Raw genomic sequence first — 15,878 nt, forward strand, 5'->3', positions numbered from 1 at the left:
GCTTTTAAAATTCTAACCCCTTTAACCGAGATTTTTCTAACGAGAAATTCTAACCCCTTTAACATTTTTAATGTTTGTTTATAACAAAAATATACTTAGTTTCCTATACCACACCGTGTGAAATTTCAATGATTCTACTTTTTTCTCTCGATAACTGCTAGCGGTTTTATCCTCCCCTATTTGCCCCTGTTCTTTCTCACTAAATCCCTTCTGCCTTCCCATTTTGAACAGAACTATTCAATAGTTTAAAAAAAATAATGGTTAATTAACACAAAACGCAATCACGGTATTACCTTACCAAGTGATTTTATCTTTTTGAAAAGATATACTTACTGCTTATTTTCCTATTTCCACGAAGCGAAAACACAAACACATCTCTTTTTAGTGGTTTGTATGTGTTTGTGTTAAAATTCATCGGTTGTCATCAACAGATTAGGGTGGTTCCATTTAAGTCGCAAAAAACATGAAAATCAAGGGTGGTCTTATCATTCTGAACTGCCGAAAGTACTGCAGTTAAAATCCCGAAAAAATGCAAAAAATTTCACTTTGGCATCATTTTTTTGACGGGGAAAGGCCGATTGCTCCACAAAGGCCAAAGCTGGTTGGCCGAACATGACAATTGGCCGAACAAATCATTATACCGAATACCGTCTGATCGAAAATCATTTAGGTGAAATAGCCGTATGGCCAATAAAGTCGTTCAGCAGAACAGGTCATTTGGCCGAAAAAGTAGTCTGGTGTAATAGGTCATTTGGCCGAAAATACCGTTTGGACGAAATGGTCGTTTGGTAAAAGGGCCATTTGACCGAAAATGTTATTTGACCGAAATGGTTATACGGCCGAAAGTTTTGTTTGGCCGAACTGCTTATAATGCCGAAAAATGATTTGGCCGAATCAGGGAATCAATTTTTTTTTCGAATGCGCCTGCGAAACAAGCGACAAAAGAGAACCAACGACAAAGCTTTGTTTTTGTCGGAGATAATAATGACAAAGATCCGAAAAATTTTGTCAGCAACAAAAAAGAAGACAATCTTGTTGCTAACTTTTCATCCCGTTATTTTGCATTATTTCTAGTGAAAATTTCGTTTTTATGTTATCATAGTTTCTGCTTTTATGGAAATAATCGAGAATCGAACAATGATTACAAAATTAGCATCGCATTTTCGGAGATATCAGAGCATGCAAGGCAAATGATTCTTGTCATATTGTGTTCGGGTTCTGATAAAGGTTTGTCGCTAGGTGCGTTTGTCAGTAACAAACTCTGTTGACGACAAAGAGTATATTGTTAGGCGTTGCTCGAATATTGATTTCCTGGGCCGAATAGTTCATCTGGCACAAAAAGGCCACAAACCCATCTAGCCGACATTTTTGGCCGTATTACTTGTTCAGCAAATGAAATTTTCGGCCAAAAGACTTTTCCTGACAAACTACCATTTGTCCAAATTAAATTTTCGACCACGACCTATCGGCCAAACGATTATTTTGGACAAACAACCCGTTAGGGCATATGACTTTTTCAGCCAAATTACCAGTTCAGTCGTACCGCCAAATTTTTTTCCACAAAAAAAAAACATTTCGGTCAAAATTAGTTCGGCTAGATGGCTATCGGCTTAACGAGTTATTCGACCAAGTGGCTTTTGGCCAAATGGCGCTCTGCCGAAGGATTTTTGGCTAAACGGTCCTTCGTCTTTAAAAAATTAGTGAAATTTCCGATGATTGACTTATGGACTAAAAAGAACATTCCGTAGAAATAACAAAAGAATCCTTTAAATTCCGAAATGAAAATCCAGATGTAATTCCGTTGAAAGCAGTATTCGTGAAACTTAAACATTTCAGGTAGATGTTCTGATAAAAAATAGTGGAATTTCCGAAAAACTCATACTGGAGATTCCGAGCAACTTCCCATAGAAATCGAAAAAAATTTTTTTTTGGAAACCCAGTGAATTTCTTGTTGAAATCCAATCAATTTTCTACAACAATTTACCGCGGAGACTCAATTCTGCGGAATTCTCAAAGTTTTTTTTTAATAAATTCTAAAGAATTTGTCGTGAACACTCCTTTTCCGCAGATATTTCGAAAACATTTCTATTTCTGAGGAAATTCCGAAGAATATTTGAACCTTTTCCCTTAAAAATTTGGAACATATTCCAGTGAAAAATTAGGAAAAAATTCCTTAAAAATACCAATGTTTATGTGGAAATTCAATAAAATCTGCTTTGGGAAAAACCTCTAATAAATTTCCCGTGAAAATTTCAAAGAAATCCCCGTGGAAACTTCAGAGTATTTTCCGTCAAAAATCCGAGAAACTTGGCATAATTTTCTAGGAATTAGATTTTTCAAGCGAAAACAAAAAATACTGTCTCAAAAATATTTTGAAAAAAATCTTTAGGCAACAAACGCAATATTAGAAAAAATAGCCACGCCGAAAACGCCGCCGAACAAAATTATGAAAAAGGCCGCCGCCGAAGATTTGCGAATCGGCGCACATCTCTAAAGGTGGTCACAGTCGTTATGAGCCATGCACGAACCAACGAATATTTTCTAAGCTTTTATTTAACTGGAATAAAGATTATTTGAACTAAAGTTATATTTTCAGTAACAAAAAAATGGCTCGATTATCCGGAGTGAAATTTTTTCAACAGTCCGGATTATCGAGTCCGCCCTGTAACATATTCGGCCAAATGACTTGTTCGGCCAATTGACGTGTTCAGCCGAATGACTTATTCGGCCAAATGACCTACTCGGCCAAATTAACTATTCGGCCCAATGGCCTATTCGACCATACAACCTTTTTGGCCAAATGGACTATTCGGCCGTATGTTCCGTTCGCCAAAATGGCTTTCGGCCGAATGGGTTTCGGGCAAACGACCCTTTCCCGAACTGTACACCTGCCTGAAACGTGAAGCAACAAAAGTTGAACTGGTGGTGAATGCGTCGAAAACAAAATACATGCTAATGGGCGGAACCGAGTGCGACAGGGCCCGCCTGGAAAGCAGTGTTGCGATAAACGGGGATACTTTCGAGGTGGTCGATTAATTTTTCTACCTTCAATCCTTGCTAACGGCTGATAATAGTGTTGGTGGTGAAATACGAAAGCGCATCATCTTTGGAAGTCTAGAATACCTACTATGGACTCCAGATGAAACTGCGGTCAAAAGAGATTCACACCCGTAACAAATGTGCCATGTACAACATGCTCATAAGACTGATAGTCCTCTACGGACATGAAACTTGGACCATGGTCGAGAAGGACTTGCAAGCACTCGGAATATTCGAGAGACGGCCATGGGTACTAATGACCATCTTTGACGGTGTGCAAGAAGACGATGTGTGGCGGCAAAGAATGTACCACGAGCTTGCCGAGCTTGCTTGGATAGATTGTGCCGTCAAATTGTTGATTTAGTGTTATCTGTAATAGAGGTAAACTAAATAAATTAAATGAAACAGGTCCGACATCAGAAACGATACTAACGAATCACAGATGACGTACATGGAGTTGGTGTATTTCAAACATTTCGAAATGTTTGATTGCATTATGCCTATAATCAAGAAATGCAAACTTGATCTGCAAGTCAACATAAACGCGTCTCTAGAAAGATTAACAACAGCGAAAAAATGTACCAACGCAGCCCAACTTGAACAACTAGTGCTATTTACCATGAATGGACCACACAAAAAATAGGAAGGGTATTCACGGATGCATCCAAAGAAGGTGCAGCATGTAGCATAGGCATATTCATTGAATGCACTAGGCAAAGACTGTCTTTTAGACTAATACACGAAGTCAGCATCACTGGAGCAGAAATAAAAGCAATCCATGTAGCATTGGAGGTGATCAAATCGGAGCGACTGGAAAAACAGGTGATCTATACAGATTCTAGATCAGCATGCGAAATACTTGAGGCAGCCAAGCATTCACCAAACAGAGAGGAAATACTGGACAACATCCTGACAACCGCAGCAAAATGGGGCGTATCAATTCAGTGGATACCAAGCCACGTGAATCTGAAAGGCAACGATATAGCGGACGAACTGGCTAAGTTGGGATCCCGAGATGAAACAAACATAAGTATCGACAACCACATATCGTATAAGGATGTGTATTGGATACTGAAGAAGTGGAAAGCCTTCAAATCTAACGAGTGGTACACCGACTATGCGAAGGAAAAAGGTCAAAAGTTTTACAGAATTCAGAACACATTTTTGGAAAAACCTTGGTTCGTTGGATTAGACCTAACAAGCAAAGAAATTCGGGTAATCAACCGATTGATGGCTGGCCATGACTGGTCTAAGTATTGGTTGGCCAAGATGAAACTAGCAAACAGTGCTAACTGTGACGACTGCAATCAATTGGAGACTGCTGAACATCTGATTCTACACTGTATAAAACACAAAGTAAACAGAGAAAAATACTCATTCGCTACCAGTTCCGGTGGACTAGTGAGTTTATTAGCAAAAAGGAATATCAACACGTTGAAGGAGATATGTAAATTCATCCAAGAGGCGAATTTGAAGGTTTAACATAAACATGAAAATAAGCATTTAAAATCACAGGGCATATAGTCGCAGCAACTGGCCCTTCATCAAAAGTGGACAGCGTTTCGAACGTCCACGACAGAAGAAGAAGAAGAAGAAGAAGAAGAAACAGGTTAAGCATTACCATTCGTCTCGTTGCAAAAAATGATTTAATGAATATAAAATAGGGTAAAATGCCCAATAGTGGACCCCCTAGTAGCGAAATTTTGCTCTTCCGGGCATAATGAGTGGAAATTTGCAAAATATTAATTTTGCGTGATATCTAATATCAAGCTCTGCATCTCCTCTTCACGATACATACATAGAACACTCAAATACTCGACGTTATTCTTCGAAATTAACATTTTAAAGTCGGACTGAATTTGCCCTATAGTAGACCCCCTGGGGGTCCATAATAGGAAATTGCTTCCCTATAGTCGACACTTCATTTGATTTTCATGTTTCGTTTCGCGACGTTCTTCTTTCTATTATGAACACCCTAAAATATTCCTATAGTGGACACTCTCGTGTTTAATTTTTATAGAATTGTAAAAAGAAATATCTAATTTTACTTTCCATAGCATTTTCAATGCATGTAATCAAATCATAGGACTGTAAGGTAGGTTCTCCCGATGGAATTTCATAGCAAAATGTTTCCATTGTGCTGTAATAATGAAAAAAATGGCTGGAGGGTCCACTATTGGTTGAGGGTCCACTATTGGGCACTTTACCCTAGTCAGCATGAAATGGCAAATTGTTCAAACATCGATACTTTCGTATCATCTTCTTCTTTGACACGCAACACTTTAGTGGTCAATAACTGAAGTATGCAAATTTTCAAGCAGAATGATCTCGTATACAATATCTCCAATGTTAATCAAATGAGCACTTAAATATGTTACCAGTAGCTGACCGCTTTTAGCCTTGTCAACCCACAAAAAAAACTGTACAAAATAAGTATGTACAAATACAAAGATTCTCATTATCACCCAATCAACGATTTGGCGGAAGCGTGATTCTGCTAGGTGGTTCTTCCTAACATTGATCGGAAAAAATCGATTGCACCCGGGTAGACCAAAGACAGATCCATTATCGCGCGGTTCAAAGATTGATCAAACGATGCGCGCTCCGCTGCGGTCGACCGTCAATTATAGGCGGCAATTATCGAATTATCCCACCATAGGCCGCCCGTTTTTATTTTTATTGGCGGCATTCGCGCTATGTGTTCATCGTTCAAATCATGATCATCATCTTTGAAGATAGAGAGAGAACGGTAAAAAAAGGATTACTGTGTTCATGAACCAGTTCGGGTCGCACGAATGAAAACAAATTGAAATCCACATTTGACTACATTATGCAAAAAAAAATCAGTTATCAAAAACAATGGCAACCATGTCGATTTGAGAGAATAATAATTATTGCCAATTATTGACACTGTTATTCCATAAGGACCTAATTCGCAATCGTAAGCAAAGATTTTTAGAAAACGGAGACTGTCCGATATATTCCACTTCTAGGGACACGGCAGGTATTTTCGTCATAGTCTCGAAAACCAATAAAAGAGACGCTTTTTTGTAAAACTCATACGTACCAAATCGCGGGCTCAGGAGAAACGTTCTGCTATAGTGGAGTTCTAGCAAATGTACGTTGCTTTCGTTGGTTTTAGCCCCTACGACGATGGACGGAAATACCTGCCGTGTCCCTACTTATTGTTATTTGTCGACTGGAATGATAGTTGCTTCTGGATGTGTCTTTCTTAGTCTGAGGATAATTAAAACGGCCAAGAAAACGGTTGACAAATAATTTTCCTTGAAAAGGTCAAATACAATTTAGTCGTTTTAATTATCCTCATATTGAGAAAGCCACATCCATAAGCAAATCCACTTCTATTTGACAAAAAGAAAGGAGAGCTCCGTCAGATTCTAGGAATGGTTTTCTTAGAAAATTACGAAAATAAATCACGTTTATAAATGAGACTTGAACTCTTATGAAACAACAATGCATCGAACATTTTCAATTCTAATAACACAATAATTGGTATGTGAACTCGAACATCAAATCTGTATTGGTCTCGCGGTATAATTAGCTATGATTGAAATGTGTGTTAATTATGGATATAATTTTCCTATCGAAATAAGTTTTTTCACTTCTCACTCCATCTGTCTCTCGCTCGCAGAAATAACTATCCAAACCACCGCAGATCGTTTCTTGACCCCCTATTAAAAACTTTGATGGACAATAAAGAAAATGAAATGCAATGGCAGAGTGGCTCTCGTACTGTTTCCAACATTAAAACAAAAAATGCACTAACCGTTCTAATCATCTTCTGTTTTCCTTTCTATCTGTCTTCCAATGCATGTAGATCATTATTTTCGATTATAGTTTTGGCCGACTGCACTTTGCTCGGGCGTCCTTCTTCTGACAACGAGACAGAGATATTGGAGAGCTATCTCAATTGCCAAACGACCCCCTTGAGCTAAGACAGAAACAAATAGCCAACGATTCTTCAAACCGAGCGGTATCCTTGATGAGCACAGAAACAAAACAACATTTCAATCATACTAAATTATAGCCGAACAGTTTCGAAGTCGGTACTTGGAGCAAAAAAGTGAAATTATCAAATCATGCTCTTCCTCAACAACGGTTGACCAAATTCGGAAGTATCTCCTTGAGACTCGGGATTCTATCCACAAACAAAAACCTCTATAAGTGATCTGTTTATTATTTCCAAACCCGATTCCCTTTGCTTCCGTAAAACTCCCTGCTGGTTAATCCAAAACATGCAAAACACCAATTTAAACTCTAAATCACAACCCATCTGACTAAAGTTTTGTTTCTGTGTTCTCAAGGTTGCCAGCTTGGACGCGACGGCGACGACCCGACGACGACGGTACTCCACATGTGAGCGAGAGACAGACGCGAGTAGGCAGGAAGACGATCCGCCACGGCAAAAAAGCGATCCCAAAAGTGAAGGGTTCACTTGCTTGGCACCGAGTCGACCCACATGGTCACCCACAATCACCGCCATTATAATTACGCTGGCTACGGTGCCGACAACGGCTACAACGACGACGAGGACGACGGCGGTGACTACGAGCAGGTCAGCCAGCAGGAAACAGCACCCCAATGATGCCCGGCTTAGAAAGGTCCATCAACGTGACACCGCAAATCGCCGCAGACAGCTAAGAGCATCGCCATCGGTGTGGGCTGAGGTCACTCGGATCTCGAACTGATCAAACGGGGGCAAAAAGTGGAACGTTAATCGATCCCTCGATCGACCCCACAGCTGCAAATAGAAACAAATTAACGGATTGAGCAATCGTTCCGTGTGTGAATAGACTGACATTAGGAATACGCGATGGCGCCGCTACCGATCATCAACCTCGAGCCGGCCGAGGTGAAGGAAATCTTCTGGACCAAAGTGCAGGAACCGACGTCCCAGAGGAAGCTGATTCTGGTCATCGTTTCGATCGCACTGCTGTTAGATAATATGTTGTATATGGTGATCGTGCCGATCATTCCGGACTATCTGCGATACATTGGAACATGGGGACCGGAAGAGCCGGTCAATGCAAGTGCCCCAACGACTGTGTTTACGCCGCACGCCCACGCCCACAACGGGCAGGACTCCGCAACGGGAGTCCTTTTCGCATCGAAAGCCATCGTGCAGCTGATGGTGAATCCGTTCTCCGGAGCGTTGATCGACAGGATTGGGTACGATCTGCCGATGATGGTCGGTCTGCTGATCATGTTCCTCTCGACGATGGTGTTCGCATGCGGAAGAAGTTACAGTATGTTGTTCTTTGCTCGATCCCTGCAGGGAGTAGGGTCGGCCTTCGCGGACACTTCCGGTTTGGCAATGATTGCTGATCGATTTACGGAAGAATCGGAACGTTCCAAGGCGCTGGGTATAGCGCTGGCGTTCATCAGCTTCGGGTGTCTGGTGGCGCCACCATTCGGAGGGGCTTTGTATCAGTTTGCGGGGAAGGAAGTTCCGTTTATAATTCTGGCACTGATATCATTGATGGATGGGTTCATGTTGCTGCTGGTGATGAAACCAATTAAGGAGATATTGGCCGAACGACAAGAGGTCAAACAGGACACTATTCCAATCTGGCGACTGTTGATCGATCCGTATATTGCGGTTTGTGCAGGGGCGCTCACCATGTCCAACGTGGCGTTGGCTTTCCTGGAGCCGACAATTTCGCTGTGGATGGAGGACACACTAACGAACGACAACTGGAAGATCGGTATGGTTTGGCTACCGGCGTTCTTCCCGCACGTAATCGGTGTGGTGATAACGGTCAAGATGGCACGAAAATACCCGGAAAAACAATGGCTCATGGCAGCTGGCGGTCTCGCGCTGGAAGGTTTGTGCTGCTTTGTGATTCCCTTCAGCTCGTCCTACATCTTTCTGATGGTTCCGATCTGTGGCATATGCTTCGGAATTGCACTCATCGATACGGCACTGCTTCCAACGCTCGGATATCTGGTGGATGTCCGATATGTATCCGTCTACGGCAGTATATATGCCATTGCTGACATCTCCTACTCGATAGCGTACGCCGTCGGTCCGATCATAGCCGGCGGTGTCGTGGAAGCCATTGGGTTCACGGCCCTCAACTTTGGCATAGCGTTTTCCAATCTACTGTACGCTCCCGTTCTCTACTATCTGCGTAACATCTACGATTTCAAGCACTTCGAAAACGAAGCCAACGTCCTGATGGGAGATCCTCCGACCAAAGAGTACCAAACGTACACCATGCAGGACCAACAGGCGGTGGGAACGGAGTACAAGAATCATCTGGAATACGGCCGCCCGCAGGATGACGGCGGTTACCAACAACATCAAGAGACCAACATCGATCAGGGGTACTCGCAGAATGGAAGCTACGACCAGTATCAACAACAGTCGGGTGGTTATCAAAACTATCAGCCCGGCTATCAGGAACAGGGTGGAGTCTACCAACAGCAGCAGCAGCAGCAATCATCGAGACATCTTCCACAGCAACCGGTGGCCAATCCGTTCCGGCAGCAGGAGCAACAGCCGCAGCAGCAAGCGCCACCGCAACCACGGATTTCCAATCCGTTTAGGCAAGGTTTTTAAATTGTTCGTTGTGATTGTTTATCGTTTCTTTGTTTATCCTATGGTGCGTTAGTATAGTGTTAAGAATATTGTTCAGAATGAGGGAAAGAATGCGGGACGGTGCGAAAGAAGCGATAGAGGAAGAATACAGCTGGGAAAGTGCAGCAATCTGTTGGAAGAAGTTATGTTGAGAGAAATTCTTATGTTCGTATAGTCGCTAAGTGTTGAGTTATCAACTCTGTACCCAAGCTTCTGCTGCATATTAACAGTATCGGAAATATTCACACAAGCTAGGAGAAGGCGTATTCAAAAGGTATAGACGAATCTGTACAGATATATTTGAAATAAAAAGGTTAAGGCACTACCACGTAAGGACCTAGCTCGATAAGAAGCCTCGCGGGCGTCCCGCTCGCTCGGAACTGCATCAATATCGTAGACATATCAAATCAAGGTTACACACTCTACTCGGGTGCAGGGATGGCCAGTTTTGGGACGTCCCACGTGAGGCATTTCAGTTCCAGTAAGCTTTCAGTTGGACTATCCACGACGTTTTCATAACATAAGATACAACCAAGGTAGAACGATACATATCAGAGCTTCGGCTCGCCTGAATTTACCAAAGTGATATTATACGAAAATTATTACTTTTAATATATAAGTAGGGCATCACAAAGGAATCGCCTAGCCGGGACGGGCTCCATTTATCGGAGACGGCCGGCGACAACGATCTCGCTCTATCCTCTATACAGTTTTACGTAGCATTTAAGGATTAGGGTCTATACATAAGATAAAAACTTATCAAATTATCCGAAGGATTTACAAACATTGCAAACAACTAACAGAACAGAACCACGCGAACCGTAAAGTATAAGTTCAAAGCAGCAGCAGCAGTAGTAACTCGAATCTTTGTGTAAATTATTCCTTTTTTCGGTTCGACCACAAGTGTGTGAAACAAAAGGAAATACGATCTCTAATGATATCAATTAAAATAGTTAAACTAAATTACAGGAGCGTTACGGCGCCAGGGCCCTGGCCCCCGGCCCGTCAGCTCCCACATGTATTGAATATTATTATACAGAACAGATAGTAGCATATATTAAACACATAAATATACATATACACAGCTGGAGATGATGTATTTTTTAGGGAAAACACATTCACGCAAACTGTCCCATAACAGGAGAAGGAAAAACCAATTGTGGAGTACTTTGAGAATAGGCTTTCGTGAGTTTAAAAAAATCGACGTGTTTATTTTGCTACTTTTTATTACTAGAAATACTGCAGTAGAATTATTGAACTTCGTAATATTTTCAACGATATTGAGACCAAACCTGAAAACATCAGCAGTTGAGTTACCTGAGATCGTCCTGAAATTCACAAACCAATTTTAAGCAAATTTTGCCTCCTGTTCACTAGCAATCAGGGTGAAAGATTCGTCTGGAACTTTAGTTAGTGTGAAGAGTTCAGCTATCTCGTACTAAAAATTAACTGGGACTCGGACATTGATGTTTTTGCGTTTATTATAATGTTTTGGAAAATATTGGAAGGTATTCGTACGAAGGTAAACAGTAGCATAAGTACTAGAACGCTAGTGGCGCTGTAGTCAATTAAATTATTTTGCCAAATTATGCTTCAACAAGCTTCAATTGGCCATAATCCATGCATCATGTTGTAGTGCATGTTTTGTTTCATCACCAACATCGGTTAGACACTTGTAGTACCGGTACTTTGGCTGTCAGGTCGAAGTAACCTACATGTTAGTCATCCCCGCAACTTCGATGTCGTAGCGCTGCAGGAAATCTGCTGGACAGGACAGAAAGTGTGGAAAAGCGGGCATCGAGCGGCTACCTTCTACCAAAGCTGTGGCACCACCAACGAGCTGGGAACCGGCTTCATAGTGCTGGGAAAGATGCGCCAACGCGTGATTGGGTGGCAGCCAATCAACGCAAGGATGTGCAAGCTGAGGATAAAAGGCCGTTTCTTCAACTACAGCATCATCAACGTGCACTGCCCACACGAAGGGAACTCCGACGACGAGAAAGAAGCGTTCTATGCGCAGCTGGAGCAGACATACGATGGATGCTCACTGCGGGACGTCAAAATCGTCATCGGTGACATGAACGATCAGGTAGGAATGGAGGAAATGTATAGACCGGTAATCGGACCGGATAGTCTGCATACCGTATCGAACGAAAACGGCCAACGATGCATAAACTTTGCTGCTTCCCGCGGAATGGTAGTCCGAAGCACTTTCTTCTTCCGCAAGAATATCCACAAGGCCACATGGAAATCACCTAATCAAGTAACGGAAAACCAAATCGACCACGTTCTAATCGACGGTAAATTCTTCTCCAACATCACGAACGTACGCACTTACCGCAGTGCGAATATTGAATCCGACCATTACCTCGTTGCAATATATCTGGGCTCAAAACTCTCGACGGTGATCAACACGCGTCGAAGTTGTCCGCCGCGGCTAAACATTGGGCGGCTACAAGACGGTAGACTAGCCCCCGACTATGCGCAGCAGCTGGAAGTGGCACTCCCAACGGAAGAGCAGCTAGGCGCAGCATCTCTTGAAGATGGCTGGAGAGATATTTGATCCGCCATTGGAAGCACCGCTGCACTAGGCACGGTAGCTCCAGATCAGAAGAACGACTGGTATGACGGCGTATGTGAACAGTTAGTTGAGGAGAAGAATGCAGCATGGGCGAGATTGCTGCAACACCGCACGAGGGCGAACGAGGCACGATACAAACAGGCGCGGAACAGACAAAACTTGATTTTCCGGAGGAAAAAGCGCCAGCAGGAAGATCGAGACCGTGAAGAGACGGAGGAACTGTACCGCGCTAATAACGCACGAAAGTTCTATGAGAAGTTGAACCGTTCACGTAAGGGCCACGTGCCACAGATATGTGTAAGGACATAAACGGGAACCTTCTTACAAACGAGCGTGAGGTGATCCAAAGGTGGCGGCAGCACTACGAAGAGCACCTGAATGGCGATATGGCAGACAACGGTGGCGGTATGGTAATGAACCTAGGAGCATGCGCGCAGGACATGCGACTCCCAGCTCGAATCTCCAGGAAATCCAGGAGAAGATCGGCCGGCTGAAAAACAACAAAGTCCCTGGAGTTGACTATCTACCAGGAGAGCTGTTTAAACACGGTGGTGAGGCACTGGCTAGAGCGCTGCACTGGGTGATTACCAAGGTTTGGGAGGATGAGGTTCTGCCGCAGGAGTGGATGGAAGGTGTCGTGTGTCCCATCTACAAAAAGGGCGATAAGCTGGATTGTAGCAACTACCGCGCAATCACATTGCTGAACGCCGCCTACAAGGTACTCTCCCAAATTTTATGCCGCCGACTAACACCAATTGCAAGAGAGTTCGTGGGGCAGTACCAGGCGGGATTTATGGGTGAGCGTTCCACAGACCAGGTGTTCGCCATACGTCAGGTATTGCAGAAATGCCGCGAATACAACGTGTCCACACATCATCTATTTATCGACTTCAAAGCCGCATATGACACAATCGATCGGGACCAGCTATGGCAGCTAATGCTCGAAAACGGATTTCCGGATAAACTCATACGGTTGATCAAGGCGACGATAGATCGGGTGATGTGCGTAGTTCGAGTTTCAGGGGCATTCTAGAGTCCCTTCGAAACGCGTAGAGGGTTACGGCAAGGTGATGGTCTTTCGTATTCAGCATCGCTTTGGAGGGAGTAATACGAAGGGCAGGGATTGACACGAGTGGTACGGTTTTTACGAAGTCCGTCCAGTTATTTGGTTTCGCTGACGACATTGATATCATGGCACGTAACTTTGAGAGGATGGAGGAAGCCTTCATCAGACTAAAAACCCAGATTAATCCACCTAGCGGTGATGGTGCCTTTCTCGTTCGTTCAAAAGGTTTGGAAAAATCTCAAATAACACCAATATGTGGATTGGTCTTATTTTTCATATTTGTTTATATGCATAAAAAAATTCTCGCCAAACGCAATTTGTTGCAAACAAATCGGATGAGCATAAGAGCAAAAAATGGCATTTTATTTAGTAGTTTTAAAATTAGTATTTTCGCCATAACTTTTGACCCAATTGTACGATCCGACCAAGTTTCTATAGGAAACAATGGGACAAGATTCTGCGTCGAATCCAATCTGTTGCGAGCGACCTGAGAAGCACACATATTGCACATCAATCACAGTAACTTATATATGACCGGATTCAGTCACAATATGGTTACTGCAACCAGATTTGTTGGAATTGTGTTGCTTGGGGAATAGATGAAGTATAAGTGCTAAGAAAGTGAGCTAGACTTTTTTGAACTCTTTTTCACAATAAATAGTAATTTTACCATAACATCTAAGCTCATAGTCCGATCTGGCTAATTTTCAATAAGAAAATATGAGACATTCTGCGTCGAATGCAAATGCGAGCAAATCGATTGAGGAAAAGTGCCTGAAAAATGAGTGACATTTTTTACGCGATTTTTTTATTAAAAATTGGTATAATTTTCGATCCCATAGTCCGATCTGGCCAATTTCAAATAGGAAATAATGGGACAGGATTCTGCGTCGAATGCAATTTGTTGCGAGCAAATCGGTTGAGGCTAAGTGCCCGAAAAATGAGTGACATTTTTTACGCGATTTTTTCGTATGAATTTGTATTTTGGCCATAACTTCTGATCCCATAGTTCGATCTGGCAAATTTCAAATAGGAAACAATGGGACAGGATTCTGCATCGAATGCAACTTGTTGCGAGCAAATCGGTTGAGGATAAGTTCCCGAAAAATGAGTGACATTTTTTACGCGATTTTTTAGTATGAATTTGTATTTTGCCCATAACTTCTGATCCCATAGTTCGATCTGACCAATTTCAAATAGTAAACAATGGGACAGGATTCTGCGTCGAATGCAACTTGTTGCGAGCAAATCGGTTGAGGATAAGTGCCCGAAAAATGAGTGACATTTTTTACACGATTTTTTCGTATGAATTTGTATTTTGGCCATAACTTCTGATCCCATAGTCCGATCTGGCCAATTTCAAATAGGAAACAATGGGACAGGACTCTGCGTCGAATGCAACTTGTTGCGAGCAAATCGGTTGAGGATAAGTGCCCGAAAAATGAGTGACATTTTTTACACGATTTTTTCGTATGAATTTGTATTTTGACCATAACTTCTGATCCCATAGTCCGATCTGGCCAATTTCAAATAGGAAACAATGGGACAGGATTCTGCGTCGAATGCAACTTGTTGCGAGCAAATCGGTTGAGGATAAGTGCCCGAAAAATGAGTGACATTTTTTGAGTAGTTTTGCGCACACACACACACACACACATACACACACACACACACACACACACACACACACACACACACACACACACACAGACATCACCTCGATTCGTCGAACTGAGTCGATTGGTATATAACACTATGGGTCTCCGGGCCTTCTATAAAAAGTTTATTTTTGGAGCGATTTTTTCGTATGAATTTGTATTTTTGCCATAACTTTCGATCCCATGGTTCGATCTGGCCAATTTCAAATAAGAAACAATGGGACAGGATTCTGCATCGAATGCAACTTGTTGCGATCAAATCGGTTGAGAATAAGTTCCCGAAAAATGAGTGACATTTTTTACGCGATTTTTTCGTATGAATTTGTATTTTGGCCATAACTTCTGATCCCATAGTCCGATCTGACCAATTTCAAATAGGAAACAATGAGACAGGATTCTGCGTCGAATGCAACTTGTTGCAAGCAAATCGGTTGAGGATAAGTGCCCGAAAAATGAGTGACATTTTTTCGTATGAATTTGTATTTTGGCCATAACTTCTGATCCCATAGTCCGATCTGACCAATTTCAAATAGGAAACAATGGGACAGGATTCTGCGTCGAATGCAACTTGTTGCAAGCAAATCAGTTAAGGATAAGTGCCCGAAAAATGAGTGACATTTTTTACGCGATTTTTTCGTATGAATTTGTATTTTGGCCATAACTTCTGATCCCATAGTCCGATCTGACCAATTTCAAATAGGAAACAATGAGACAGGATTTTGCGTCGAATGCAACTTGTTGCAAACGAATCGGTTGAGGATAAGTGCCCGAAAAATGAGTGACATTTTTTACGCGATTTTTTTGTATGAATTTGTATTTTGGTCATAACTTCTGATCCCATAGTCCGATCTGACCAATTTCAAATAGGAAACAATGGGACAAGATTCTGCGTCGAATGCAACTTGTTGCGAGCGAATCGGTTGAGGATAAGTG

At 42.3% G+C, this 15,878-nt stretch overlaps 2 protein-coding genes across 2 annotated transcripts in view; both read left to right on the top strand.

Moving 5' to 3' along the window:
* LOC134204463 (vesicular acetylcholine transporter) overlaps positions 1–10,903 on the top strand; it is a 74,193-nt gene extending 63,290 nt beyond the window's left edge. The window contains exon 2 of the mRNA XM_062679289.1: positions 7,365–10,903. Within this exon, the coding sequence (XP_062535273.1) occupies positions 7,874–9,622 (1,749 nt within the window). The 5' untranslated portion in view covers positions 7,365–7,873 and the 3' untranslated portion in view covers positions 9,623–10,903. The remainder of the gene's footprint in view (positions 1–7,364) is intronic.
* Positions 1–15,878, top strand: part of LOC134204473 (choline O-acetyltransferase) — a 216,408-nt gene that overhangs the window by 63,271 nt on the left and 137,259 nt on the right. The gene's annotated exons all lie outside the window — the stretch shown is intronic.

Source organism: Armigeres subalbatus, chromosome 1 (genome assembly GCF_024139115.2).
Source record: "Armigeres subalbatus isolate Guangzhou_Male chromosome 1, GZ_Asu_2, whole genome shotgun sequence".
Classification (NCBI taxonomy): Eukaryota; Metazoa; Arthropoda; class Insecta; order Diptera; family Culicidae; genus Armigeres; species Armigeres subalbatus.